Source organism: Pararge aegeria, chromosome 6 (genome assembly GCF_905163445.1).
Source record: "Pararge aegeria chromosome 6, ilParAegt1.1, whole genome shotgun sequence".
NCBI lineage: Eukaryota > Metazoa > Arthropoda > Insecta > Lepidoptera > Nymphalidae > Pararge > Pararge aegeria.
The window spans coordinates 10,936,075-10,963,801 of record NC_053185.1 but is presented as its reverse complement, the minus strand read 5'-3'; the positions used below and the strand labels follow the sequence as shown (position 1 = coordinate 10,963,801).

General features: G+C 35.3%; 1 protein-coding gene across 1 annotated transcript; it reads left to right on the top strand.

Moving 5' to 3' along the window:
* Positions 1–385: 385 nt before the first annotated feature.
* Positions 386–25,631, top strand: LOC120624772 (kinesin heavy chain). Its single transcript, XM_039891499.1, has 19 exons — positions 386–729; positions 1,658–1,829; positions 2,096–2,239; positions 2,324–2,467; positions 2,546–2,670; positions 2,756–3,009; positions 3,509–3,617; positions 3,878–4,012; positions 6,264–6,436; positions 9,742–9,931; positions 10,969–11,259; positions 12,454–12,615; positions 14,899–15,065; positions 15,906–16,007; positions 19,677–19,794; positions 20,375–20,602; positions 21,387–21,501; positions 21,872–21,985; positions 23,009–25,631. Exons 1-19 carry the CDS (start codon positions 583–585, stop codon positions 23,017–23,019), a joined length of 2,901 nt encoding a protein of 966 aa, XP_039747433.1. The 5' UTR covers positions 386–582; the 3' UTR covers positions 23,020–25,631.
* Positions 25,632–27,727: the final 2,096 nt, after the last annotated feature.

The window sequence follows — 27,727 nt, the reverse complement described above, 5'->3', positions numbered from 1 at the left end:
TCATATAATTCATTTTCATTTTATGCATAATTCTATCCTCATTATGAAAATAAAAAGTAAAACGTATCTATGTAACTGTACTATAAATATATATATAGTAGTATAATATATATTATAGTAGTCTTTGCTGACATATAATTAATACCACGATACTAGGCCCTGTATTTGTGCACTATCTTTTGTTATCCAACTTTTATTTCTACAAAATTTTACCACAGCACTATATTTTTATCGCTTTTGTTTTTGTATAAATAGGTATTTAATGATTCATTATAAAAAAAATAAAATTCTCCAGTCTTATTTTGAATACATCCAAAACTTCAGTTTTAGTGAAAGTTGGTAATAAATCGATTTTCGTTTCTTTAGTTGGTAGTGTGTAGATTTTTCAGCCAATAAGACACCAATTTCAGGTCTTTCTTCTCCAAAGAATATGGCCGACATTTTGATACCGCTGTCATGAAGATTTCCCAGTGACAAATTCTAACTTTGTAGTTCTTCATGCACGGTTTTATGTTCCAATAAAGTTTTATTTTTTTTAATTCCGTAGTCGGTGTTTAGTGTAAGCTACTGTTTTTTATTAATATGGCAGCTGATCGCGAAATAGCTGCTGAAGACAGCATTAGAGTCGTATGCCGATTTCGGCCACTCAATGACTCTGAAGAAAAAGCTGGTTCCAAATTCATCGTGAAATTCCCTTCAGGACCTGACGATAATTGCATTTCCATAGGGGTGAGTGTGATGTTATGAATATACCCGCGTTTTATTCTTCTATCATCGCCCCAATTTAGACTATGATGACTAATACATTACGACTGGTGTTCACCTGCTACGAAATGGCCTTTCTTTTCTATTCCGCTTCGTTGAATATGATTGCGATCACGAAAATTTGAAGAATCTCAGTGTATATAACTACATAAAATAGGGCGTCCAATTTTGCTTTGTCAAAAATCAATACAAATACTTTCTCGACCTTGACCTGAGAATTCCTGGGATAATTTGTATATTTTTGTTTACTTTGAGGTCTACAAAATTGTTTACTAGTTTATTGTGGAACAAATAAATATTAGACGAAATTGTTTCACATAACCTAACAACATAATATACTTCTACAATATCTCAAAAAAATTCTCATTTAGAAAATATATTTAATAATATTAATTATTCATTGCATTAATGATAATTATTAATTAATATACATATGTACATATATATTGTTTCGAAGTACATATGTTAATAATTAATGAAGAGTTTACTTACTTTACATAATATAGGATTGCTTGATGACGGCATGTGGTACTCACCACATGCTGTCATCAAGCAGGGAATTCAAGTGGCCTACATTTTTCTTGAGATATGTGTTTCAAATATTTTCCATAAGTTTTAGTTCACAAAATAACTTCTTGCCATGCATCATCTAATAATTAACAGGGCTGTTCCAGTGATGATTTCCGATTGGATACTTATCTAATTGTATATTTAATTGGTAGAAGAAAGACCCAACCCAAAATTAATTAACAAATCAAGACATAGATAAAATATTTAATTGAGAAGTGCCACCCTTTTCTTACTCTTCTTTGTAGATGAAGAAACTTTAATCATAATCACAAGTTTGTTGTTATATATGGTTGTGTATTCTATGAGTGCTAATTTATTATAGGGTAAAGTATATTTGTTTGACAAAGTCTTCAAACCCAATGCAACCCAAGAAAAGGTTTATAATGAAGCAGCCAAAAGTATTGTGTCAGATGTACTTGCTGGCTATAACGGAACCATATTTGCCTACGGACAGACTAGTTCGGGAAAAACACATACTATGGAGGGTGTCATAGGTATGTTTATTTCATATCAACAGGTATATAATAAAATTAAATATTAGTGCTAATGTGGTTGTACAAAGATCTTAGCTAAGCTATAATTAATTCATACACTAAATTGACACTAAATGAAATTCCCTCTTGTAAGAGTCATGGCAAGTAGAGGCGGCTTGTACTCTTACAAGAGATTTGTGTAAAACTGTTCTAGCACTTAATTTAAAATATGCAATATGTGCTTACTTGTAACATAAAATGTCTTATATATTCATATAAAATTGCAGGGGATCCAGGAAAACAGGGTATTATTCCACGAATAGTCAGCGATATATTCAACCACATTTACGCAATGGAAGAGAACCTTGAATTTCATATTAAAGTGTCCTATTTTGAAATCTATATGGACAAAATCAGGGACCTTCTAGATGGTAAATATCTTCTTTACATTTTATTGGGATGTAATGAAATAACTGGGTAATATGGCTACTTTGATTTAATGTTTTTGTTCTTAGTTTCAAAGGTCAACCTCAGTGTTCATGAAGACAAAAACAGAGTCCCATTTGTAAAAGGTGCTACTGAAAGATTTGTGTCAAGTCCAGAGGAAGTGTTTGAAGTTATAGAGGAAGGAAAATCAAATAGGCATATTGCAGTAACAAGTATGTATTCTGTAATTTTTTACTATGAAATTTAATGATAAGTTGAGAATATTTTAATATTTTATAATACTTTTTCAGATATGAATGAACATTCATCCAGATCTCATTCTGTTTTTCTGATAAATGTTAAACAAGAAAATTTAGAAAATCAAAAAAAGTTATCAGGAAAACTATATCTTGTGGACTTGGCTGGATCTGAAAAGGTGTGGTGTGATGAAATGATCATTTAATCTTCCTGAAGTAATAAAGTTTACTAGTATTTCTCTACAAAACGTTGTATTATTTCAGGTTTCTAAAACTGGTGCTGAAGGTACTGTGCTTGATGAAGCCAAAAATATTAACAAGTCATTATCTGCCTTGGGTAATGTAATATCTGCATTAGCTGATGGCAACAAATCCCACATCCCTTACAGGGATTCCAAGCTGACCCGTATCCTTCAAGAATCACTTGGTGGTAACGCCAGGACAACAATTGTTATTTGTTGTTCTCCTGCTTCATTTAACGAGAGTGAAACAAAGAGTACACTTGACTTTGGTAAAAGGTAAACATAATTGACTATTATAATCGTTTGCAACTAAAATGTTTGGAAATTATCAAAAGAAGTAGATGTAATTAATTTTTAGGGTTCCATACTCAAGGGGTCCAACAAAGTTCCTATTCTGAGCCTCTGTTGAATGTTTCAAAATCCCTCTGTATCTCATGAACTGCAGTGTATGGAGAGAGTTGAAATGTTCACAGAATGTATATTTTTATTGCTGCTATAACAACAAATATTAAAAATATAAGGAGTTGATTAAATGGAATAAAAGGAGGGGGGAGGGTTGTAAAAAACATGCTTTTTTTGTGTGCTCAATCTTAATAATGTTTATAATGTATATTGGTTACACTTTTGTATGGAACCCTTTTTTTCAATTCAATTTGTACTTCACATTAGGTTGGCTTTATATTGTAAACTATTTTAATCATGAATTAATTAATTACTTATGAGGTAATTCAAAGGAATCATGTGTCAATAATTTATAGAAAACATATTATCACAGGGCAAAAACAGTCAAGAATGTTGTATGTGTCAATGAAGAGCTCACAGCGGAAGAATGGAAGCGTCGTTATGAAAGGGAAAAGGAGAAGGTGGCTAGGTTAAAAGGAAAGGTAAAGTAAATTGATAAATGCCATTTATTCATAACATGTTTATAAAAACCACAAAATTTAATATTGTGACTGTACTTAGTTATCTGAATGCATGTTTATACCTCAGGTAGGTATAAATTTTTAGAGACATTAATAAATGTAACAACTCCCTACAGTATAAAACAGACAGTATAAAATTTAATAAATATATCTAGACAGAGGATACAGATTTATATAACATTTCCAGTATAATGAAAAATGCTTCTTTTATTTACGAAAAGGTTGAAAAACTTGAAGCAGAAGTCAATCGTTGGCGATCTGGAGAGACAGTACGCCCAGAGGAGCAAGTCAATCTTGTCGAGATTGAAGCTGTCACTCCTGTTACATCTTTCATTGAAGAGAAACCTCCAGTTGCGGTAAGTTATAAAATATTTAGTATCTACCAGTGTGACATTTATATACCAGTGACTTTGTCTATTCAGAAGTTCTTTATCAGCTCTTTCTACTTTTTAGGCACTAGGCGGCTGGTGTGCTAACTGTAATTGAGTAGTAATTTCCATGCTTTATATTAATTTATCTTATCGTCATCTCCAAATAGTCTCTAACCTAACCTAAGTTAGTAATTATGACGTTATGACCGTCATTCCTCTGACGTATTATCTGCCTATAAGACAACCCTTTAATAATTCTTAAAACGAATTTTAAAGTCCTTACAAAATTCGTTTTAGATGTTTATTTATAAGCTCAAAGTAAATATCAAAAATTTAATTTTAAGGGTGTTATTTATTTGGGATAGAACTCAATAACATATTATAACAATAGCTCTTAAATCTGGACAATAAGAGTGGGTTGTAATTGGTGTAATTTTAATATGTGTGTGTAAAGTAGGGCGATAAAATGTAGATATAAGTTACACTTACTATGTCAGATAATCTCAACTTTAGGTACCTTACGTAAATTTTAGTAAAACGTAAGTTTTTTTTTTACTATCTTAACTGCCGAAAGAGGAATATCTAGTCAATTTGTTTTGTTAGAATTTTGAGAAAATCTAGTCAGTTTTTTAAGTTCAAGTTTTAACTTGAGTTTATTTAAAGCAGCGCGCTTCGTGTTTCCACATTTTCTATCAATCTTTTATCTTGTTTACAAATGTTATTTCTGTTTATAACATAGAGTAATCACACATGAGTCAAACCTTAGTAGGTGGAAATGTCTATTATTGTACCAGACGATGATATACGTGTAAAGACTTACGTCGAATGCTTATTCAGACTGAATTTGTTAGTCACGTTGATTTTTTAAATATTTATTATTATTAATTACTTATTTAACACACATTTACGATTGTTTGTTTATAAAATTAAACATATATATTGAAAATCAAGTTATTTTATATTTCTGTATGGTCTCCTCTGTGGGTAAAAGCTTTATTAATTAAGATACACTAATTTTTCAATAAAATCAACGTACCTAATACGTAATTTGTCTTTAAAAGGTTGATGAAAAATTATGAAAATATTGACCTATAGAAGAAAAAGGAGGTTCTCAATTTGGTTGTATTATGTACCTGCAATTATTTGTATTTCAATGAACGTCATACACTATCAATGTGCGGATTATTTATTAGTTCGTTGTTTAAAAGATAAAAATAAAAAACCTCTTTGATTAAACCAGTGTATACAATAATTAGTCTTGCATTTTATCTTAGAATTAAGATTTTCTTTTGTATCGAAAATGTGAACTTTCTTGCCTGCCTCCCTCAAAAGGAGGTAAGGTGTTCGGGTGTTTTTAGGTGACATAGCCTGTCTCATAAACTGGTTCAAATATTATTATAAAAAAGGTGTCGTCCATCCCAAGTGCGGTTAAAAAGTTACTGTAGTTCTTAAGTCAAAGGAAACCTTTATAAATACTAAAACCTTTATGGTTTACACTAAAAAATAATTGTACGATTATAAAACGATAAATTTGTAAATGGTGTTGCTGGCGGGGAAATACAACAATGATAATGGTCGACCTCTTTGCGCAGTGGTGAGCGCTGTGTCGTTTAAGTGGAAGTTCGATCACCGGCGGAAGCAATTTAGGGAAAATTTCCTAATTTTCTTAAGCCTTGTACGCGAGGCTAATAAAACGTGGGCTTTTAATAAAACAGCTACACCTCGTAACTCATCGTAACTTACCACCATTCGATTGCATTGAAGGGTTAACTTGTAATGAAAAAAAAAAAGTTTTCATTTTGTACCTACTTCCTTTCCAAAGGCGGAAGCAATGTAGGGAAAATTTCCTATTTTTCTTAAGCCTTGTTCGCGAGGCTAATAAAACGTGGCATTAATAAAACAGCTGCACCTCGTAACTCATCATAACTTACCACCATTCGATTACAGTGAAGGGTTAACTTGTAATGAAAAAAAAAAAGTTTTAATTTTTTACCTACATCCTTTCCAAAGGCGGAAGTAATTTAGGGAAAATTTCCTATTTTTCTTAAGCCTTGTTCGCGAGGCTAATAAAACGTGCGCTTAATAATAACACGTCGTAACTCATCATAACTTACCACCATTCGATTGCAATGAAGGGTTAACTTGTAATGAAAAAAAAAAAGTTTTCATTTTGTACCTAAATTCTTTCCAAAAATACTACGCATGAATGTCATGTATTTTCTTTTGTTATAATTAGCCCGTACCAGTGGCTGTGTCGAGCGCGGTGGAAGACGCGGCCATGCAAGGCAAGTTGGAGGCTCTGTACCAACAACTGGACGATAAGGACGAGGAGATCAACCAGCACTCTCAGCTAGTGGAAAAACTGAAAGAGCAAATGATGGAGCAAGAGGAACTCATCGCGTGTACAAGGTACGCCCTTGTCTCATTATAATCTTGCCGATTGCAATACAATAATCCAATTTGTTATTGATGATATTATAAAAGTTTTTTTTTTTATTTTATGTGTAGGTATGGCTGAGTTGTTATTAATTGATGTTAAGGCCATTCCGTTTTATTTTAAGATAGGTAATAGGTACTAGCAACTTTGTGGGCTACATCTAATATTTGATATCTGCATTGCTGGTCCACTGTACTAACCACTGCGATTCACGAGGGTTCCGATCCGGGCCAAAAATGATAACCATGATTTCAGACAATACAATCTCAGAATCAGTCGAATATTGGTTTTGTCCCCTCGGTGATTCTGAGACTTTCCGTGAATAAGCAGTCATTTCTCGTTATAATCTCTTATGTATGAATAGTTAAAATCCACCAACTCGCATTGAAGTGTCCTGGGGGGCTTAAACTCTAAATCTCTCTTCCCTATGATATAACAGTGCCCAGCAGTGGGGCAGATCATGAATGTATAAGCTTTGTCGATTTAACTAGATAAACAAAGTTGACTTAAAATATTCGCATACGGCTATTACCTTTCACCAGTAAATGTCTTGAAACTTCACTAACATTAATCAATTCGACATTTATTTGAATCGATTACGTAATAAAATTGAAATCTAGTTCATATTATATATCATGCTTCTTTGACTTACATGCTCTAAAACCGTAAAACAAAATGAATTCGAAATTATCACGTAATGTTTTTCGGCTTCGTATATGTAATCCATTACGTAAATTGTCTCGAAGAAAATTTGCTTACGAAAGTATGATAAATTTACTGATCTGTGTATAATTTTTAAAATCACCGTTCGGTTGGAAACTTAATAATTCATGTTCAAACCGGAATAGTTAGTTTCATATATCTTTGAGTACTTTAATTTCAGTAACCGGCGTAATCGAATCTAAACCTTCAGATGGGAGGAAGAGTGGAAACAGGATAGCACTACTAAATTCAAACTGCCATCTAAAGATTTTGGATTAGATTGATTGTTAATTGCGGGCGTAAATATTTTTTGCGTTAGATAGCACCTTTATTAGGTACTAGCTGTTGCCCGCGACTTCGTCTGCGTTTGATTTTGTTTTTTGGATGTGGCATTCAATTTAGTTCAAAGTTCTAAAAAAATTTTAGTATTCAGTATAGCTAAGCCTTAAATGAGGGCTTTAATGCTCACCGCTGAGGAGTTCTGTCCTCTATCTCCACAGTTTAGGCAAATTTAAACACACATTATAACCTCTATAGTATAAAAATAATTATTTAAATAGGTTATAATTTGTCGGGGCTATGGCGTTAAATAATCAAACACTTTCAACCCCTCTACCAAAGAAACCGAGCTTAATGTCGGGATACAAGTATCCTATATTACTTCTAACACTTCCAAGAATATGTGTACACAGTTTCATGAGGATCGGTTAAGCAGTTTGTGCGTGAAAGCGTAACAAACAAACTTACATTGACATTTATAATATTAGTAGGGATGGTTATGATTAGGCTTTAAAACACAAAATAACGCTGGAACTATTGCAACCCCTCAGTTATCGCGTGTGAAACCGTGGAGTAAGACAAGTTAACGACATACACACAAAATTTCTATTGACATTTCTTTAATAGGATTGTGGAAAAGTGCATTTTGTCAATAGAAAATATCTGGGTGGATTAGTTATCTGACGGTTAGGTATTTGTGTACATACACGTACATAATATAATGCTATTGATTGGAATTAGATCGGCATATATAATGAGATTGTATGTACAGTCGTTACACAGTAATTATTGAAGTACAATTATCTCGTGCAGCGTTACAAAATGACCTAGAGTTTAGTATTGCGTTTTATTTAAAAATAATAAAATTTGGTTTGTGGTTCTTGTTTGAATCGAATGCTTGGATTCCATTAAGTAAATATACTACTATAGTTTACAATAATTTGAAAGGTATAAAAGATCCGAATCCTTCCTAACGCTCGTTAATGAATTTGTTTCCAATCCTATGTATAAAGTATGTCCGTACAATTTTAAGTATTGTGATCTCACCCCGAATTGAATTATTATTACATTCGTTTTAAATAATTTTAAGTTTTGGTAATACACACATCCCACATGTTCAGACTCACTACATTCTAAAGATTGCCCAATGCATCTGTCTGTTTGCAGTCAAAATTCCTTTAGATTTTTAATACCAAGCTGAGGGTGTGAGACTGATAGTGTCATATTATAATATGTCCAAAAGTACATACTACTTCTTCAACTCCTCCACATGCACGACCATTGATAATGAAAATCTGCAATGCCCCCTGATAGAATAAATTATAACAACTCACATGCTCGATTTTTACCACTTACCATATTGTATTGTTTTCGTACAAGCCTGTGCCAAATTTCACAACAATTGGATATCGGAACATGCAATTGAGTCCACGGGTAAGAAAAATTACGACATCAGTACAGCATTACATACATCGCAAAGATATAGGACTAACCGGTTTAAATTAAATTTACAATAAGTATGTTTTATATTTTCAAGGAACGGACGATGTTTCTCTTGTATATTTAATGCGCAAATAGCCTTATTTATATACCTAGCATAACGTCAAAATAGTTCTGAAATGTCTTGTCACACTCCAACTGAGGTTGAAGTGAAAGAGTGTGTGAGGAATTCCTTATTCATTATTAAGGTCTCAAGGGTTTAAATTTACCCAAAATCAAAAGTTTAAATGCTTTGTTGGTTTTATGGTTAGCATATACGATAACGGATCACGAGACCGAAGGTTTAATCCCCGGGTCAGGTCTGTTTTTTTTTTTTTTTAATTCACTACAAGTTAGTACTTGACTGCAATCTCAACCAGTGGCGTGCACTCGGTTTCCTACCATGGTATGCATAAAGCAGGAAAATTGCATAAATCGGCAGAAATCCTTCTCTTATACGAGTTATATATACAATTTAGGGTTGGCACTGCTTTTGTGCATGTATGAAGTGCTCGCCACTGATCTCAACTACCCATATAAATGGGTACCCCGTTATATGGGTAGCGGGCTACATCATACCGGAATGCTCAATGGCTTGGCTGCACTTCTTTGTTGGCTGGGTGGTAACCAGCCACGCCCGAAACCTCCCACCAGATACGGCCATATATAAAACCTCAGCGATCTCCGCTGCGCCAAGCAGGTCTTCAAATCTAGTTATCGGAGTCCAAGGCTCTTAAAATCTCCTTTAAAAGATTTGGTTATTGTTGACATTAAAAGGTAGACTTGTTGATGATGGATATAATGTTTAACTCCTTAGACGCGACTATGAGGCGTTGCAAGGCGACATGAACCGTATTCAGCAAGAAAACGAAGCCGCTAAGGAGGAAGTCAAAGAGGTTCTTCAGGCGCTTGAAGAGCTCGCTGTCAACTATGACCAGAAATCACAGGAGGTGGACAGCAAGAGCCGGGAATGCGATCAACTTTCTGAAGAGTTGCAGACTAAGCAGGTATTGCATAGATTTATTCATCTTTGTTATAAGTTTCTCTATTCATAGTGTAATATGGGTGCTTTCGCGTTTCATCGTCTTTATTAAATAAACAGTTGAGTTATGTCCACCGCTGGACATATGGAGTTCCAAATTTCACGGTCTTAGGCCGCATTTGTGTGGCTGTCTACGACTCTTTTGATGTCGTGTCTCTAACTTGTTGGCTTTATTACGGCCTTGTGTTTTTCGGTGCGGGGTCGCCATTCGAATACCTTGGGATCTCAGCGTCCATCGGTTCTCCGAGCTGTGCGATTCACGCATTGTAACTTCAGCTTCGTGACTCGTTGAGCTGTCGATAACTCAAGTCTTTCTTCTACGCTTTCATTTTAGATTTATCGTATACTCCGAGTATACGTAGGTTATTCTATTACCGGCCGAGTATATACTGATCCTTTAAATTAATTAATATACTTTTTTGTAAAACAATCCGCACTTGGCCAACGTGGTGGACTACGGCCCAAATCCTTCTCATTGTGGAACCTATGCTCTGTAGTGGGCCGGTAATGGGTTGATATGATGATAATGATGTATACCACAAAAATTACATCAAAACAAAAGCTATAACAAAACTAGTGTATACAATTTCGCGGCATTGGTTTCGTTATACGATCTACGAATGTATAATACATATACAACGTGTAAATGAAAACCGAAATCATACTTCACAGGCTTTAGAGGTACATTATGTACTGTCACTGAGACATCAGTGCCATAGTTTTTACTGTTCAAGAAATCAGATAGAGGCATTACATGCAAAATTAAAATCATGTGACTCCTGTATTAGGTACGCGTCGCGTAGAGTAGGTACTATTCGCGTGTCGGTCTTTTTTCTTCAATAGGGTTGCCATAAGTAAACATTAAAATGTTTTAAATTCGTTTGTATGGAAAAATAAATATGCTTCTTTTGATTTAATATTTCTACAGGGTTATGAAATATATTTCGTAATTCGGTTACACGTTGTATACATAAATTTTAACAATGTGTTTGTTTGTGACAGAGCGCTTTGACGACTGCAACTGGCGAACTGCAACAACTTCGAGACCTATCCGCACACCAACGCAAACGTATCGCTGAACTCCTGACCAACTTACTGCGAGACCTTGCCGAGATCGGGGCAGCCGTGGGCGGTTCCGAGCTGGACTTCAAGCTTAACGTGGACACAGTTGGCAAACTAGAGGAAGAATTCACGGTAGCCCGTTTGCACATTAGCAAGATGAAGAGCGAGGTCAAGAACATCGTGCAGCGCTGCCATTCGCTGGAATCCGCTAACATTGACGCGAATCAGAAGGTCAGTTGGTCATTAATTAGTGCCATTAATGTTTTATTATTTACCCAAATAAACTATTTTTATTTTATTTTTTTATTTGTAGCTTTATGGCTGGTTATAAAATTGAGATAGGCAATATGGGGCACATATAACTCTGACACACTTGGAATCATCAAGACAAGGAAAACGTTAATATCAGTTATTTCAGTGAAATATTTTCGTCATTATGTGTCCTGTTGTTTTACGCTATGTAACTCAGTCGAGAACAAAATCAAGAAAAATATTTTTTGACAACATGATTATTTTTGCGCACCATAATCTTGCTTCAAGCAAAATGAAATAATCTTGCTCGAGACTACCAGATGTGAGGTATCCACTGCACTGATTGCACATTCGATTCCTGTTAGCGACCGTTATATTTTTTTGCCAGAATATTAATAAATATTAACTACGTATGTACTGTACCGGCACAGTATAAAGGCGGAATACAGTAGATTGAGGCCTTAGACATCGTAATACCGACATGCTCTAGACAGCATCGCGACTGTATATATGACTATGACACTACTGAAGTCGGAAAGAGTCCGTTTCTGGCCACAAACTACCACAAACACGCGTGATTGCTTTGTGTAGACGACTTTATCAAAAGCGCGGGTGGGTTATGCTACGCGGTACGTAAGTTATGGGTAAAAAATATTTGTCAAAAAATGAACACGGCCGAAGCTGCGGGCAGCCGTATTATTTTATAATAACTAGCTTACCCAGCCCACTTCGCCGGGCTAGATTTTGCTTTATTTTATTTAAACAATAAACTTACATCATTAAATTTTTAATTTAAGTCTCATAATATATTAAATTATTTATTTCTCTCCGTATTCATTCTTTTCTATTCTCTTCTCGAGCGGCTGAAGATCATTATCTACACCCAACAACAGAATATCATCATTGTAAATATAAGCTGTATTTGACAGTTTGACAGTTCAAAAATAGGAGTGCTCCGATCGTCACCAAAGGATTACTCGCCAGGTCAATCCGGAGATTCCCTGAAAGGTTTCATTGAAATCGGTCCAGCCGTTTCGGAGCCTATACGGAACATACCCACACACTTCCTCTTTTATATCTATAGAATTAGGTATTCCCTACCGCTGTCGGTTACTGTGTTTATTTAAATAAATTATGATGTTTAATAAAGAAAAGTCCATCTTATTAAAACAGATTGAAGAGTACGAGCGGTCGCTGGGCGAATGCCGGCTGCTAATCTCCCAGCACGAGGCGCGCTGCGCTTCGTTGGCGGAGTCGATGCGCGAGGCGGAGAACAAGAAGCGACAACTCGAAGAGGCGGCCGACGCCTTGCGCGAGGAGTGTGCGCGTTTACAGGTAAACTTCTCTCACATCAAATAACATTCTTGCGCCGGTATAATGTTTTATTTATTTATTTATTAAGAGCACTAACAAGATGCATATTTTTCACGTTTTTAAACATAGCACACGCACAAAAACATGAACTGATATGCACGTCAATTACAAGTGCACATAGTGTTGTCAGAGTGTAATGTAAACTTAATTTGACAAAAGTGAGTTTTTTCCTAAAAGCTGTGGGTGAGTCATGGAAGATATCGATGCGCGGTATCTTTTTAGATAACTCGAATGTTCTCGTCCTATGTTAATAGTCCCTGATCTCGTAGCACGAAGTTTCTCTTCACTTAGCTATCCGAGTAAAGAGCGGCACCTTGCGAGGGGTGTGCGCGTTTCTAGGTAACCGTTTCTCACATCTTGGCCATATTCTTGTGCGGATACATTGCTTTCGTTCTATATAAAAGAAAGCAAGTTACGGTTCTTATGTACACAACGTTTCTTAAGTAGTCAGTTCCTAGAAGTAAATCTACTCGGCCAGCAAGTCAGTTTGCTGCCTGCTTGTAGGTAAAAATCAAAACTTATTTTGCTGGCCGCAGAAATATACGAAGCGGAGAACAAGGTATGGAACGCATAAAATCGCGTAAAGAATTTAGTTTCAGTCGGGATAGCAGCTAATTCAGTATGATAATATGTTATCTCTAACTGTTAATTTTAAGTGTTTTAATATGTCACGTTTGTTGATTCGCTTTTAACATCGAGATCGATAACAGATAATAAACTAACTTCCAATCATTGGTTTCGCACTGAATGCAAGCTTTAGATTCTGTTGTACAGCACATATTATAATATATGCTAATATTTCTATCAACTTAGAAAATAAACTCATATTCAGTCCAACAAAATTGCCCTATTAAATAAACAAAAAAGTACAAACCTTTTTTGATATAATATTTTGATGATCTTGCTGGTCCAACGTTTACTATGCTCCACTACGGATCACAATCTTCTTGGGATTTCTAGGTTGGGGATAATTGTTAGGTACACATATTGAGGTGCTTTGCCATGAAGTGCGTGTGGAATGTCATCTTGCACCTCTATTTATAGGAGAGCTGTCGATCCCATTCAAATCACTCACAGTCATTATAAGCGTTGGAATGTGTGGAGGGTATATATTTTCAATACGGGATGAGATTCTCCAGTTCTCCTCTGAGACCAGTTCCTAATGGCCTAGGGATGATTATGGTATTACCATCAGTTTGTATCAAACTACTTTTCATAGAGGCAATCAAAATCTATTTTTATTAGAAGTGATAATGCGATGTAAAACTTTATAAAGAACTTCCGATTTTGTTGATAAAAAATCGGAAGTTCTACAGAGTTCAATATGAAGATATATTATGCTGGAGTTCCCAGTAGAGACAGGCCGCTGTGATAGATATTTTGCGTTCAGTTACATGTTGCTTAGAAACAGAGAAAGGTATAGGTATATATATAACTGGGAAGTCTGCTACCATTCAAGGCAGCATTATCACTTACCACCAGGGGAAATTGTAGTAAAAGACTCGCTTGTAGAGGAATCAAACAATGGGGGTCAAAACAATTAAAATAATTATAAACGAAACTTGAAATATTTTGACGTAGAAATCATACAATAAATACTTTAAAATAAAGAATAGAAAAAGGCGTTGCGTGATCAAGTAATATAAATTACCGATGTAAATTAATTTACGCATCAGAGACTTTCTCAAATGATAAACGGCTGTCGTGTTTAATAAAAAACATAATAAGTATACAATTTAACAGTTTTTCTTCTTTATTCATTATTGATCGTGAAAAGCAACTGTTAGCAACTAACTAACTACCATTTATCCACTTCTCATTTCCACTCTGTTATCTGTATGAAAAATCATGTGAGGTTGAAGAACGTTAGTAATTTCAACTATGTTAACTATAGCTTTCGAATCAATGAACAATATTTGTTCATTGATTGATTAATTGACTAATCATTAATATTGCCACACCCGTTCTCACATTCAGAGACAGAGAATATACCTCCTGCTCACTTTGTTGGAGAATTGGATGTAGCAATTTTTAAGAAAAACATTTTCGTTGTTGACCACTGAGCCACAATTTTAACACCAGGTCTTTTAAATGGTGCAGGCAGCGTCTCTTGCGTTTGCAGCTTGAAATATATTCTGAGGTGTTGTCCCTTGACACGTTTTAATCAGTTCAGTGTGGTGTTTAGATCGAATTTGACTCTGACTGTACTTTAAATAATGTGAATGTTGTTGTTTGTATATGCAGGCAGCAGAGCGCGTTCAGCTGGCAGCGGCTGAGCAGCGTGCGGACACGCAGGTGCGAGCAGCGCTTGAAGCGCAGCTGGAACAACTACGCGCTTCGCACGCTACGCAACTCGCTGCGCTGCGCGATGAGCTCGCGGCCATGCAGAGACAGCACCAGGAGCTTAAGGAGTTAGTATCGTGCTAAACTACTACACTACTACCATATGTGTATGAATGGTCGTGGTGCGGGGAGTGCGGAATCCCCCATTGCACGTGAGGTTAACTCTACTTGCGCGTCGGTACTCACTATGAGTATATAAAGAGGATGACTCACTATACATATGCTTCTTCTCTTAACTTCTCCCTTATTAATGTTTGATATACATGTAGGTTTACTTATATTAAAAAAATGTTATAAATCATAAGATATAAATGCAATCACTTGCATTGTATTTTAACATGAACATTCTTACTTACATTTGTGTATATATGTGCAGCAGTCAAGGAGTAATTTACACTACTAATATCGACCCCTGAATAGCTACGCGAGGTAGTGACGAACCTTATTTAAAGCATTATATTATGATTATGGTTGCTAAGATGTGTAAGATAATTTTCGATCACACTCATTGCATAAAATTTACCAAATACGATGCTATTTTAATATATCATTTGGTATAGAAATACAGGACCTGGTGATAAGTAGAGTAGATATTAACCCACACCTTAATTATTATTATAAAAGCGAAAGTATGTTTGTATGTTTGTCCTTCCTTCACGCCCTAACAAAGCAACTAATCCACTGGTTGTTTGGCACAGAGTTAGTTAGGAAAGGACGGGGAGTAACATAGACAACTTCTTACTCTAGGAAAACTAACAGGAATTGTAAAAACCCGTAACGAACGCGGGCATCAGCAAGTAGTTAATAAACCCCAAACCATGTTACTGCTGATTATTTATAAATATAAAACTCATAGGAGAGTAGTATTAAGTCGGACCACAATCTAAAGTATTGTATTTTGTTAACAGCACATACCAAGAGCTGACGTTGGCACGGCAGCAGTTGCAGGACGACTACGAGAAGCTCAAGCGCGAGGAGGCCGACAAGTCCGCCAAACTCAAGGAGCTCATGTTAGTTTCGCGCTCACCGCGCAAGAACCTCGACAAGGCCGACAAAGAGGTGGCCAACCAAATGTTGCTCAAGGACGAAGAGTTCAGGGACTACATTATATCCCCAAAAAGAGAAAAATTAGGATACAGATTTGCGACGGGCCTCGATATTGAGAAGGCCTCTGACGAGGAGAAGTCGCTCTCGGCAATCCCAAAGTCCCCCTCTCTACGCCACTCCTGCAACATCCACCCCCTCCAGCTGCATTTACTTATTTCGGTCACCATGATCCTCCTCACTCATCGTTATCCACAAATTGTCGTTTTGGTTTGAGCTTGTAGGCCCGTTTTCTGTGATATCGTTGTGGGTCTCCTGCTAACGCAGATATTGTTTGATGGTTTGTCAAGTCAAGTTTTTAATGAGTTAAAGGCTTCGATGAATTACGTACTAGATATGCAGTCCCATACAAAATCTAACAGAGAGAGTGTCCGATTGACTTTATACTATTTTGTCCGGTGGGAGGCTTCGGCCGTGTTCAGTTACCAACCGAAATTACGCCAAGCGATTTAACGTTCCGGTACGATGCCGCGTAGAAACGATAAGGTGGGTGTAATATAACTGCAGGTCAGCCCGCATCGTCACTTACCACTAGGTGAGATTGCAGCTAAGGGCCTAATTGAAGTTTAATTACTAAAAAAATAGAAAGCTGTCTATAATGTTTAAAAAGATTTAATATAACTCATATGTTTAATTACTTCACCTACCACGTTTCTACCAAGTAAATTATCGATTATTATAGATCTTTAGATCAGATCTCGTTTTTAACGGACATTTTTTGTTGACTGACAGCATGTTAAGTATATAATTGTTCAAAGTTAAAAGGTATTAAAAATCTAAAAGTAACAAAATAAAGTCGCATGTCAAACAATGCACTAAAATATATCGACCATTCCATTAAATATTATCTGTGTACAAAATTATAACTTAATAACAGAAATATGTTCTTTAACATATTAAAAGCAGGACAATACGGGAGATCCATGACTTAGTTCCAATCCATTAACGCTTTTCTATTTTACAGCATCTGTCTTGTACGAAATAGTCATATGTGGCAATAATACAAATTAGCTTTAAAAAGTAATTCCTACATGACAGGTGCATGTAAAAGTAACATCTTAGCAAAATGTTAAATGTTTCGGATTAAATTTTATATTTTTTAAGCATTTTGAATGCTTCGCTTTGAAGTTGTTCAAAGACTCTAGTCAATAATCTATATACAAAGCGATGAGAGTCATATTTAATAACCAAAATGCTTATTCGTGTAGTGAAATTAACCTTGAGCATGTTTGTTGTTTCGTATTATTAAAAGCATGATTTTATGAAGTATTAGGAAATATATCTAGTCTGCATAGCTCTAATTTGTTAGGTGTTTTATCTGTATGTTCATTAGGCAAATAATTAGGTGAATCTAGCGTTGTTGTCTTTATTGGGTACATGACCTCAAATTATTATATTAGACTTAAAATGACTGCATTCCTTTATTCAAAAGAAAAATCAGTAACAATAAATGAACATATTCAACATTGTTACAAAAATAAATGCGACGTAAGTGATGACATCACTGCTGCTTCCCTATGATTTCTATCGTTATAGCAAGATGCAGGAATATTTATCAGTAATATTTTTAAGGTTCTTACCTCTAAACAAAAATATTTCAACTTAAATTAACACAAAACAGTTATCATAAATCGTTTCAAAAATAAATGTGACATAATTGATCACATCACTAGTGCTTCGCTATGATTTCTATCGTGCTGGAAAGAGACGGGAATATTTATCAGTATTATTTTTTACTATTCATATTCTTCTAAAAATACATAGATGGTGATAATATACGGCCATGTACCCTAATGTTGTTGTAATATCGGTACCTGTTACTAGAAGTACTTAAAAGTCTTAAAAAATTAGCTATTATAAACATCACTCACTGCCTTATTAAGTTAAAATCGATTAATTTCCATTTATTTTTATATTTGAAGTTGTGGTGATAAAATAATTTAATTAAGCTCAAGTAGTTTGTTGCGTAAATGTTATAATCGTGGTATGTAGTTGATTCTGAAAACTGAGCACAAATTTCAATTTCTTGAGAGTATACACTCTACTCCACGAAAAAAAACAAAAAAATAAATTTAATGTAGGTAATTGTGTAAATAGATTTGAATGTTTGTATAGAGAGTTGCCGCGTACATATTTTTCTTAAATATTTTTGTATAACATATCGACCATAAGTCATTACACTATTAAATTGGAAATGTTTTAACCAACCATTGATAGAGTTGATTATTTACTAAAATCATCATTTTAAATATTAACAAACATCATGAGTTTATCCTAATCTTAGTATCAATACGTTTTTTTTTTGTAAATCTAAAAAGTGATAGGAACCAGTGCATTTATCAAGGGAACATTTCTATGCAAAATCATTCCAATGTGGGCGTTTTTTTTTAAATACATTGTTAAATTATAAGAATTCATCCATATAAGTAACGCATGGTCATCCTACTTTATACATCCACGCCATTCAATAATTTATCGCATTTATTATTTCCCTAGTGTCCATTTCACTTCCTTAGGGTGTATTCAGACATATCAAGGGCAGGGCATTCCTGGTTGCGTGCCTCAAGAACCGTCATACTCTGAAATTTTATAGATTGCATTGTGTTGTACGTACCATTAAAATTTACTGATGTAGCTACCCTCACGTCCGTGAGGGTTGCTTCGGGCCATGATTCACCAGATACGGATAAGTGTGAATGAGATCATATAGGAATTGTATGCAAGCAATCTGTCTGTCCTGGACGGTAAGTTGTCAATTCTGACCCTGATATGTCTGAATTTACCTGTAGTCTGTACACTCTAAATGCCGAAGAGTGATTCTCGCCTCAACCCACTAGCTGGGAAACCGTGCAAATAGATTTCTATTTAAGATTAAGTATTCAAAATAAATCTATTTTGCACATTTTTGGACTGTCTAGTCATGGGAGTTTAGATTTCATCTAGAAACTGTATATTTACTCATGTTTCTAAATTAAATTAACCCATGACACGGATCGACCAAATGAATAAGTTGTGATACAATAATGATTAAAAATAATATTTATTTGTTGTAAGTATGAGTAATTGTAGTGCAAGGTCTTGTATTGGCTCGCTTTTATTTTCTTTTTTTTTAAGTTGTCATTTTACTCCGCACGTATCCCATTCATATTCATTCTGCCGGGAGTTGGCATTCTTTATATATGTGGCCTTCGAAAGCGACGTAATATGGATGGGAGTGTGCTGGAAGATATAGGTCACAAGCATTTTCAGGTAATTTATACATTTCGATTGACCATTTTTAAGCGTTATAAAATGCTTATTTTTTTTACATAAAAATCAGTTCCTATAAAACCTATTTGAAATAACATTCACTCTTGCATAAATAATCATTGCTTTGTATGATTATTTGGAACAAGCGTATATTTATACTGGCTGTAGCACAAGCCGTGTCCGCCAGTCTTGATAAAAGATCGCCTATCCCCGATATGACCCTTCTTTATGTTTAGTTTTGGCTCTTAATTGCGTTTGCGAAACATATTTTAATGGTCTTTATTATTTTTCTTTTTTTTTAATAATATATTTTGCTTTCCATGCAGCCAAAGTGTGGAGAGACGCGAACAAGCCCGCGCCGACCTCAAAGGTTTGGAAGATACTGTGGCTAAGGAGTTGCAGACATTGCACAATTTGCGGAAATTGTTCGTACAAGATCTGCAGGTCAGTTTTGCTCTTATTTTCCGTCATTACATTTAATTTCTAAGATTCATTTAATAGTGAAATTCTATTAAAGTAAAATTATTAGTAAAATTATAAAGTATTACGATAATTGTCATTTAATTTTATAACCAAATCTGTTGCCTTTGCCACAGATAAGTTCAATTTTATTCTTTATTTCACATAACTTGAACATAGGAAATGGCTCTCGTCAAGATTTGCAGTGCATTGCTGATAACATTGAAAATTTCACTTAGGTTTTTCGGTGATAGCCTATTGGGTAAGGCTTCGGCTTCCCTTTCGTGGGGTCCAAGCTAGATTCCCGGTACACACATCTTACTTGCTGAATTATGTGCGTTTTTAACTTAAGCAAATAAAATATGCCATGCTTGAACGGTGAAGGAAACCTGCATACCTAAGAGTTCTCCATGACATTCTCAAAGGAGTGAGAATTCTAGCGATTCGCACTTGGCCAGCGTGGTTGACGGCTCCATCTCTTGGCATTCGAAGAGGAGACCCGTGCCCTGCAGTGGGCCGGTATTGGGTTGACAATCATTGTCATGATGATCTTTTTCTTTTTTAGGCGAGGATAAAGAAATCAACGAATTCAGAGGAGGGTGCCGAAGAGGAGGGCGGTTCTCTCGCCCAGAAGCAAAAGATCTCGTTCCTGGAGAACAATCTAGAACAATTAACAAAGGTGCACAAGCAGTTGGTGCGCGACAATGCGGACCTGCGCTGCGAACTGCCCAAACTAGAGAAGAGACTGCGTGCGACCATGGAGCGAGTCAAGGCTCTGGAAACTGCACTCAAGGTAAATCTCATTGCGTGTCTAGGCTAAAAATCGATGGCTCACTACTCCGCGAATCCATACTAATAATATAAATTCGAAAGTGTATTTGTTTATCCGTCCTTTACGCTCTTACTTAGCAACCAATCGACTTAATGTTTGACACAGAGTTAGCTGAAAGAACTGAGAATAATATAGGGTACTTTTTATTTCAAGGAAACAGAACGATATTATAGCGGTCTATATAAGGATGTTTGTAATGGGACATTAGAAAATTCAGCTGGTTTTTATATATAAGTACTTTTGTGCAATGAAATGGTGCGCTTGGATTGGATATGGATGTGGGGCTTGCAGTAATTGACCCCTTAAATTATTTATTTTTTTTGTATTATCATAGCAGCATTAGAAATTCCCATTTTGAGTAATTTTCAACTCTTTACCTATTGCGGTGTATAAGATACAGCCTGCCGCCAGACTGAAAGACGGACAGAGGAGACTTTGTAATGCTTATTTCTATATTAATAGTCTTTTGATGGACACAGGGAAGCACTTTGTAGGACTTGTTCCTCGCATGCCGTTCGAAGTGATGCTCTGTTCATATGCGATGGTTTTCCACCTACCATTCCATCAATAAGTACTACAAAAATAGGTTTCCGTTGGCACCCTTTGCACTCTAAAAAATTACGTGATCAGTATCAGTTTGATTTCACTCTTTCTTCTATTTTATATCAACTTTATCACAAAAAAGGGTTATTTATTTACTATTTGCCAAAATCATTTTACAATAAGTTAACATTTGTATCCACAGGAGGCTAAGGAGGGGGCGATGCGCGACCGTAAGAGGTACCAGTTCGAGGTTGACAGAATCAAGGAGGCCGTACGAGCGAAGAATCTGGCCCGAAGAGGCGTGCAGGCACAAATTGGTAAAAACTTCTATAAATATTCAATAAACTGAAATATAAATCAGTAGAGATGTAATCTACTCAATCAACCAAAATTTTTTAATAGAAAATTTCAAAATTATGTAAAATGATTTTTTAAAAATATTTTTTAATAATATTTTTTCGTCATATTTATTTTGGTACTGTTAGATTATATTCTCGAGATGAAAAAAATACTGAAAATTTTAAATAAATGTAACCACCCTTTTATTTCAGCTTTAATTACATTGATTTGTTATGAAAAAAAAGCACTTGTACCCCATCGACTATCTACCTACCCGCTATCCAACTAGACTTGTGTACTTATTAAAAAAAAAAAGAGGTAAGCTTTAACTATAATTATAATTTACAGCGAAACCGATCCGCGCTGGCGGCGGTCACTTGGTGGGCTCTGGCGCAGCTGGAGTGGTGCGACCTGCGCCTGCGCAAGATATCAAGCGAAAATCTATTATTGTCGGCGCACGCGGTACGTGGCATATCTTTTACTTACGCATCAATTTCTATCATGGCTGATTTCTCATCACGGAAGGAGGGCTACCTTTCTAATATAATATCGCCTGAAGAATAAAGATTTCATTTAAAACTACTGTATGCAACAACTGTACAGATCGGCCTTTAGTTGGCTTTGTACTTTGTGATGTAATCATCTACTAAGGATGCTCTAGTGTCACAGCAAACAGTTAGACTCTGGCACTTTGTGAAGATAAAAAAACTCACAACACTAGCATGAGATAGGAATAGTTTATTCATTATTTTATGACCATTCAATTACTGACTTCGACTTTATTTAAACAATCCTACTTTTTCCTTAAGTTGTACTTGACGCGAACCTACAAAAGGTCTTTCGGCTTGTTGATCTCAGCTTATTGTTGAGCCAGACCGGCGGGCAGAAACTAACTAATGCTAAATTACACAGAAGGGATTGGTTTTGGTGTCGCCGATTAAAGGAAAAAGAGTTTAACGTTCACTGTATATGAAGGACTTCCGTAATTGCGGAAGTACCTTAGCTAGGTTCTATATAACCGTTAAAATAGTAGCACAAACCACGAAAACTCAATTCAGTAGTTGTTACCCTGGGCGACTTCACAATTGTCTGCGACGTGTTCAAATTTGGTTTAGTTCGACCTTCCTAACGCAGTTGTGGGCGATCCCGAGTTCGGGGAAATTTAGAAAAATTTGTAATTTCGAATTTTCTCTGGTTTGGTTAGAGTTTTGCCCTGGCTAGTTGGACTAAAGGCCCTTCCAACAGAAAGGGCTGCTTGTTGAAAAAAAAAAATGGAAGTAGTAGCACAGAGGACGTTCTCAGTTATATCCTCTTAGTCACCTTGTACGATACAGTAAGAGGAGGGGTGGCCACAACTGTTTTTGATCATCCGTCACCACACAGCTTATGTAACACTAACGATAGTTAAAATTATAAAATGAAAATACACACAGTCTATTAAATTTTTGTATTTTTTTTTTAACACAAAGTTTTTGTAATTTTCAGATGAGAGTTGAAGAGATAGCCGTTACGTCATAGAGAATCTAAATGAAACTTCATAATTGTACCTAGAATAAGGCGGCAAAAATCATTCTCGAAAAATATATCCATAATATAATTCTACTTATATGAAAAGCCTAATATAAGCTACAACAAAATAATAAAAAGTATCGTAGTTCTCTAGGCTTAACGTTTCGAGCTGTCTAATCTTAACGTCGATAAGTGCACATGTATTTAAAAAGATTATAGCTTCTAGCAATCGTCAGTCTGTGTCTATACTGATTCGCTATTTTTAATAAAAGAAAAAGATTGAAAAAAATTACCTTTATTAATATAAAGTATAGGCACAGTTTTAAAATTACAGTTTAGGCATTAGATTCATTCATGAAAGTATTATTTTGTCTACTCGTCGATCGGAAGTTGAATCTTTTATGTCGCTTACCATATTAGATCAGTACTGAAAAATACAAGATGGCACACCTCGCAAGCGATGGTTTCGAGTAAACTAATTTCATGGGAAAACGGCCATAATGCTTCTTGTTTTAAAGTTAGATTTCGCCAATAATTTTGAATCATCGCCTCGAGCTGGAATATATGATACACAAAACTTGTATTTCACAAGGTATCCAATGTAGATCTTTAGACGAACTTGACGTTTTAGTGTTTTGATACTTGAAAACTAATCGAGGCCTGCGCGGTTTGCGATCTCTAAGAGTAAATATAAAATGAAATATTTTTATGAAATGACAAGTATTAAATTTAGTTTAAAATGGAAGTGCTTTCTTGCATTTTGTGTTGGACATAATATTCTGATAAGTGTCTATCGGGAAGAAATGGCATGCCGTTCGAAGTGGGAGATACATCGTCAGTACAAAAAAAAAAACACCGAGCCAGTTACCAATATAAAAATGGCAGAGCCGCCATTTCTTCTCTGTTAGATGCCCAGAACTTTACTAGATGCTGTACTGTACATCAGTATGTTAATAATACGCTGTGAGTTATTTGCAATCTTGCATATGCTGCCGCACAAATTAAGAAAAAAAGAAAATAAAAAAAAATTAAATAAAAAAATATCACGTTAACCTCATGGTTGTTGCATTGCAAGTGTGGTGGCAAATGCATACCGGAGTGCATCTTCAATGTGTAGTTATATAAGCTTCTTTTAATATATATTTTTATATATTGTGATAAGAGTTGTTATGCCGACATGCGAGCATTTAATAAGTTAACGAAACAATAACTTTGATGTGAAGTAAGGTGTCATGTATGTTTAGGTCTTCTGTAACTACGGTCCCGACAGAGTTGGTCTTGCGTGCGTGCGTGCCTTGGCGACTTGCTGCTATTAGCAAGTTCTCAGCTTCTAGGCACTGATTGCGCCAGATGGATTCGCGAAATTTTAGTGGGTGATTTTTGTATTCATGGCATAATATGAAAATCTCTTTCAACTGAAAAAAATATTATTCTGGTTTATTACAATTATTAATCCACCAATGCAAAGACATACCAAATGTTTGTTTTGTCGCAGTCTACTCAGCGTTGTTACATTTAATCTTACACTTATACACAACGTCGTTATTTCAAACTCTCGTTTATAATAATGCTCTATGTACACCTTAGCTTTTGAGCTGTGATGTTTTAGTGACAGAATTGCGCTTGCACGATGGTAATTGTAGTCATGTATTTATTAAATAAAGCTTTATGTGAAGCTTTCTTTCTAGCAGTACACGTCCATTGCATACGCACTGTTATATTTTGCCGAATATCGACAGATCCCTTGTGCTTATGATTTTTTTTATATTATAATAAGTCTGATCCGAATGCGCCTTCTATTTGGTTAAAGTTCTCTATTTGCTTTTACGATGCATTAGCTTTTTAGTAGATCTGTAACTTATGTTAGTACTTATGGAATAATCACGTTTGACCGCAGTCCGGTACGGGCACGTACGTGCTCTGAGGAGTTATGGAACTCGCGACCGCGTGCTTCAGGAAACCAAAGATAAATCACAACTGTTACGTTGATTGATCGAGAGATTAATTAATTATTACCAACTGAAATTTTTATTATAAGCCCCGATTTACTTGACGGTTCCAGAGCTCCTTGATGTGTTGCAATACATTTTTATCATTTAGGTGTAAAGTGTAGTAAATTATTTCATACTTAAGTTAGATACTCGATTTTAATATTTTTTATTTATTTGTACTACATTAAACCTAAATTATCAACTTTTGTTTTTCACTTTTGAAGTGTTAATACGCTTTTTACATACCTCTATTTACATTTTATATCATGATCAAATGCATATTTTTTCATTCGAAATTGGGAGTCGCCTACAAAGATGCATTCCACGTGGAAGGAAGTTATGTATCTTTGTTTATCTATAAGTTACTTTCTCGTTATGTAGATAAAATGAGGCTATCCTCGGTTTCACTCGCCTGTTGCATAGATAGCTCAAAGTGGAGGTGGGGACGCTCTAGGGCGAAACCAGACCGACAGGCTTGCCTTTGCACCAAGTGATTTAGTTTGTATTGACATCTTTTGTATGATGTATTTAATATATGGAAAATTCTCAGAACGAGTGTTTTCTTGATTTTTATTTATTATAAAAATAAAATTATGAATTTAATTTGCTACAGCGTCTTTTATTTATCCTTGTTTGGCATAATACACAATACCTATATTATAAATGCGGAAGTGTTGTTAAAAAAATCAGGCTTATTACATTTATCGAGTGGTTCTAGAAGAAATCTCTTTGGAGATAAGTTGTCCTTGTGCTTGTCCTGTCTTTTTTAAGTTAATTTTACTTTTTGGTACTAAATAAATAAATGTATGTGACTGTACCCACGGTTCGGAAGGCAGACTAGGTACCGAAAAGAAGCTGATAAGAAACTCTGCGATTGATCTTTTCCAACAAAAACAATTTACAATTAAACATTCAGTTTTCAACTTCTAAAAGAGCCGGATGCTTCCAAGAAACTTTTTATAACGAAATTCAATTGTTAAGTTTGTTTGACAATTGATACCAGTGTTGGCATTCTGTAAATGAAAAACGTACTTATTCCTAAAACGCACAAGGTAACCGTTCCCGCAAGATTTGAAATAGTAAACTTGTTTGGCAGCAATTAAACCACTCCGAAAGCGGCTCACGTTTTGGCCAAGGGAAATTCACCTATTTAGAGATGTACCTACTGATCAAGCCACACGAAGTTGTACGGAGCTAATCGCGCGGGCGACTTGCGGCGCGGCGAGCGACTAAAACAGGCATGAATCACTACGACACAAGCCACGGAGTCAAGCGGCAGATGCGGTGAATAACGCAAAAACCAAACTAGAAACCGAAATTGGCTTCGACACCCATTCTGGTATACTCAGAAAAAAAAATCTGATTCATTCTGTATTATATTCTAGTACTTATTGTGGAATTCCTCGTCTCGTTTAAAAAATTCATGTACTGCCCAATCTCTTCCAAACAAAACGAAAAACTACTTAATAAGCAATATCGAGAAAAGTGATAGACATTTCGTTCTCGGCCGCGGCGGCAAACGTAACTGTCTGTGGCTCTCAAACTGTGCCGTGTGGATTGTCACCCAGCCCACCGCTTTTAGCGCTGCCCATATCGGCGGCAAGGCCGTGTAACATCTTGTATTTTAGCATGTAATTTTAAATAAAAAGAATATTCTAAGAAAAGAAAACGACAGATAAGTTATATTAAGAATAGTTAGGTACATATTCCCATTAAAACGCTTAAAATTTTGGGGAACTTTTAATAGGAAATAAAATAGTTTTTACATGTTATGTAAAATATTTTAAATAATAGGATAATAATTATAAATAAAGCTTTGTGTTGTACACAATCAATGCTTTACAATAGGTAAATTTTTTCATAAACTAAAGCTACAGTTAAGGCTACTTTACCGTTAAAGTGATATGATACCGCTCACGTAGGTACATAAAATTCATACAACGAAATTCCAGAATTTAATTTTTAAAAAAAATAGTACCAGTTCTTCTTACTAACAAAAAGTTTTATCTGACTATGGAATAATATGAAAAATAGGTTCTAGTTTTTATCTTATTTTCTATCGATAAAAATACTACAAATATTGATAATCTACCATATGAAGCGCCCGAAATTAATGATCAATCTAATACAAAATCTACGGATGGGAGATATAATTTAGAAGTTCTATCCTTTTCCTATACTTCTCTGCAGATAAGTAACTAGATACTAACTTCAATCTGCCATTTAATGATTTCTTAATAGTACGCGTATAGTTTGACCAAGCTGGATCCAACCGGCTAGGCTACTAGATACAATTTACTTACAAATTAAATATGGTTTCTATTATTATCTTAGTATCGAGTGAACAGTGACTTTTAGCCTTACAGCAATCAAGCCTTTTAATATGGCAGTTGGGCAGAACCCGCCTTTTCTGCAGATCAGAAGTTAGCAATATCGAAATAATCTTTTAATAATCTTAATGGTGGAAACTACACTGTTCGGATTCACCGTGAGATTTCGTTTTGATATTTAATATATAAATCTAAGGCTGAGATTAATATAGCGTAAGTACTTAGTTACTTTGATTTTGTTCAGACTTAATCATCATTCAGGCCTTGTACTCGATGTTAGACGATTTAAACATTGCCTTGAAGACATTTTCTCCTGTGACAAAGCTACACTCTACATATTATCCTCAGCCTTGGTTTATCTGGATAAAGAGGGC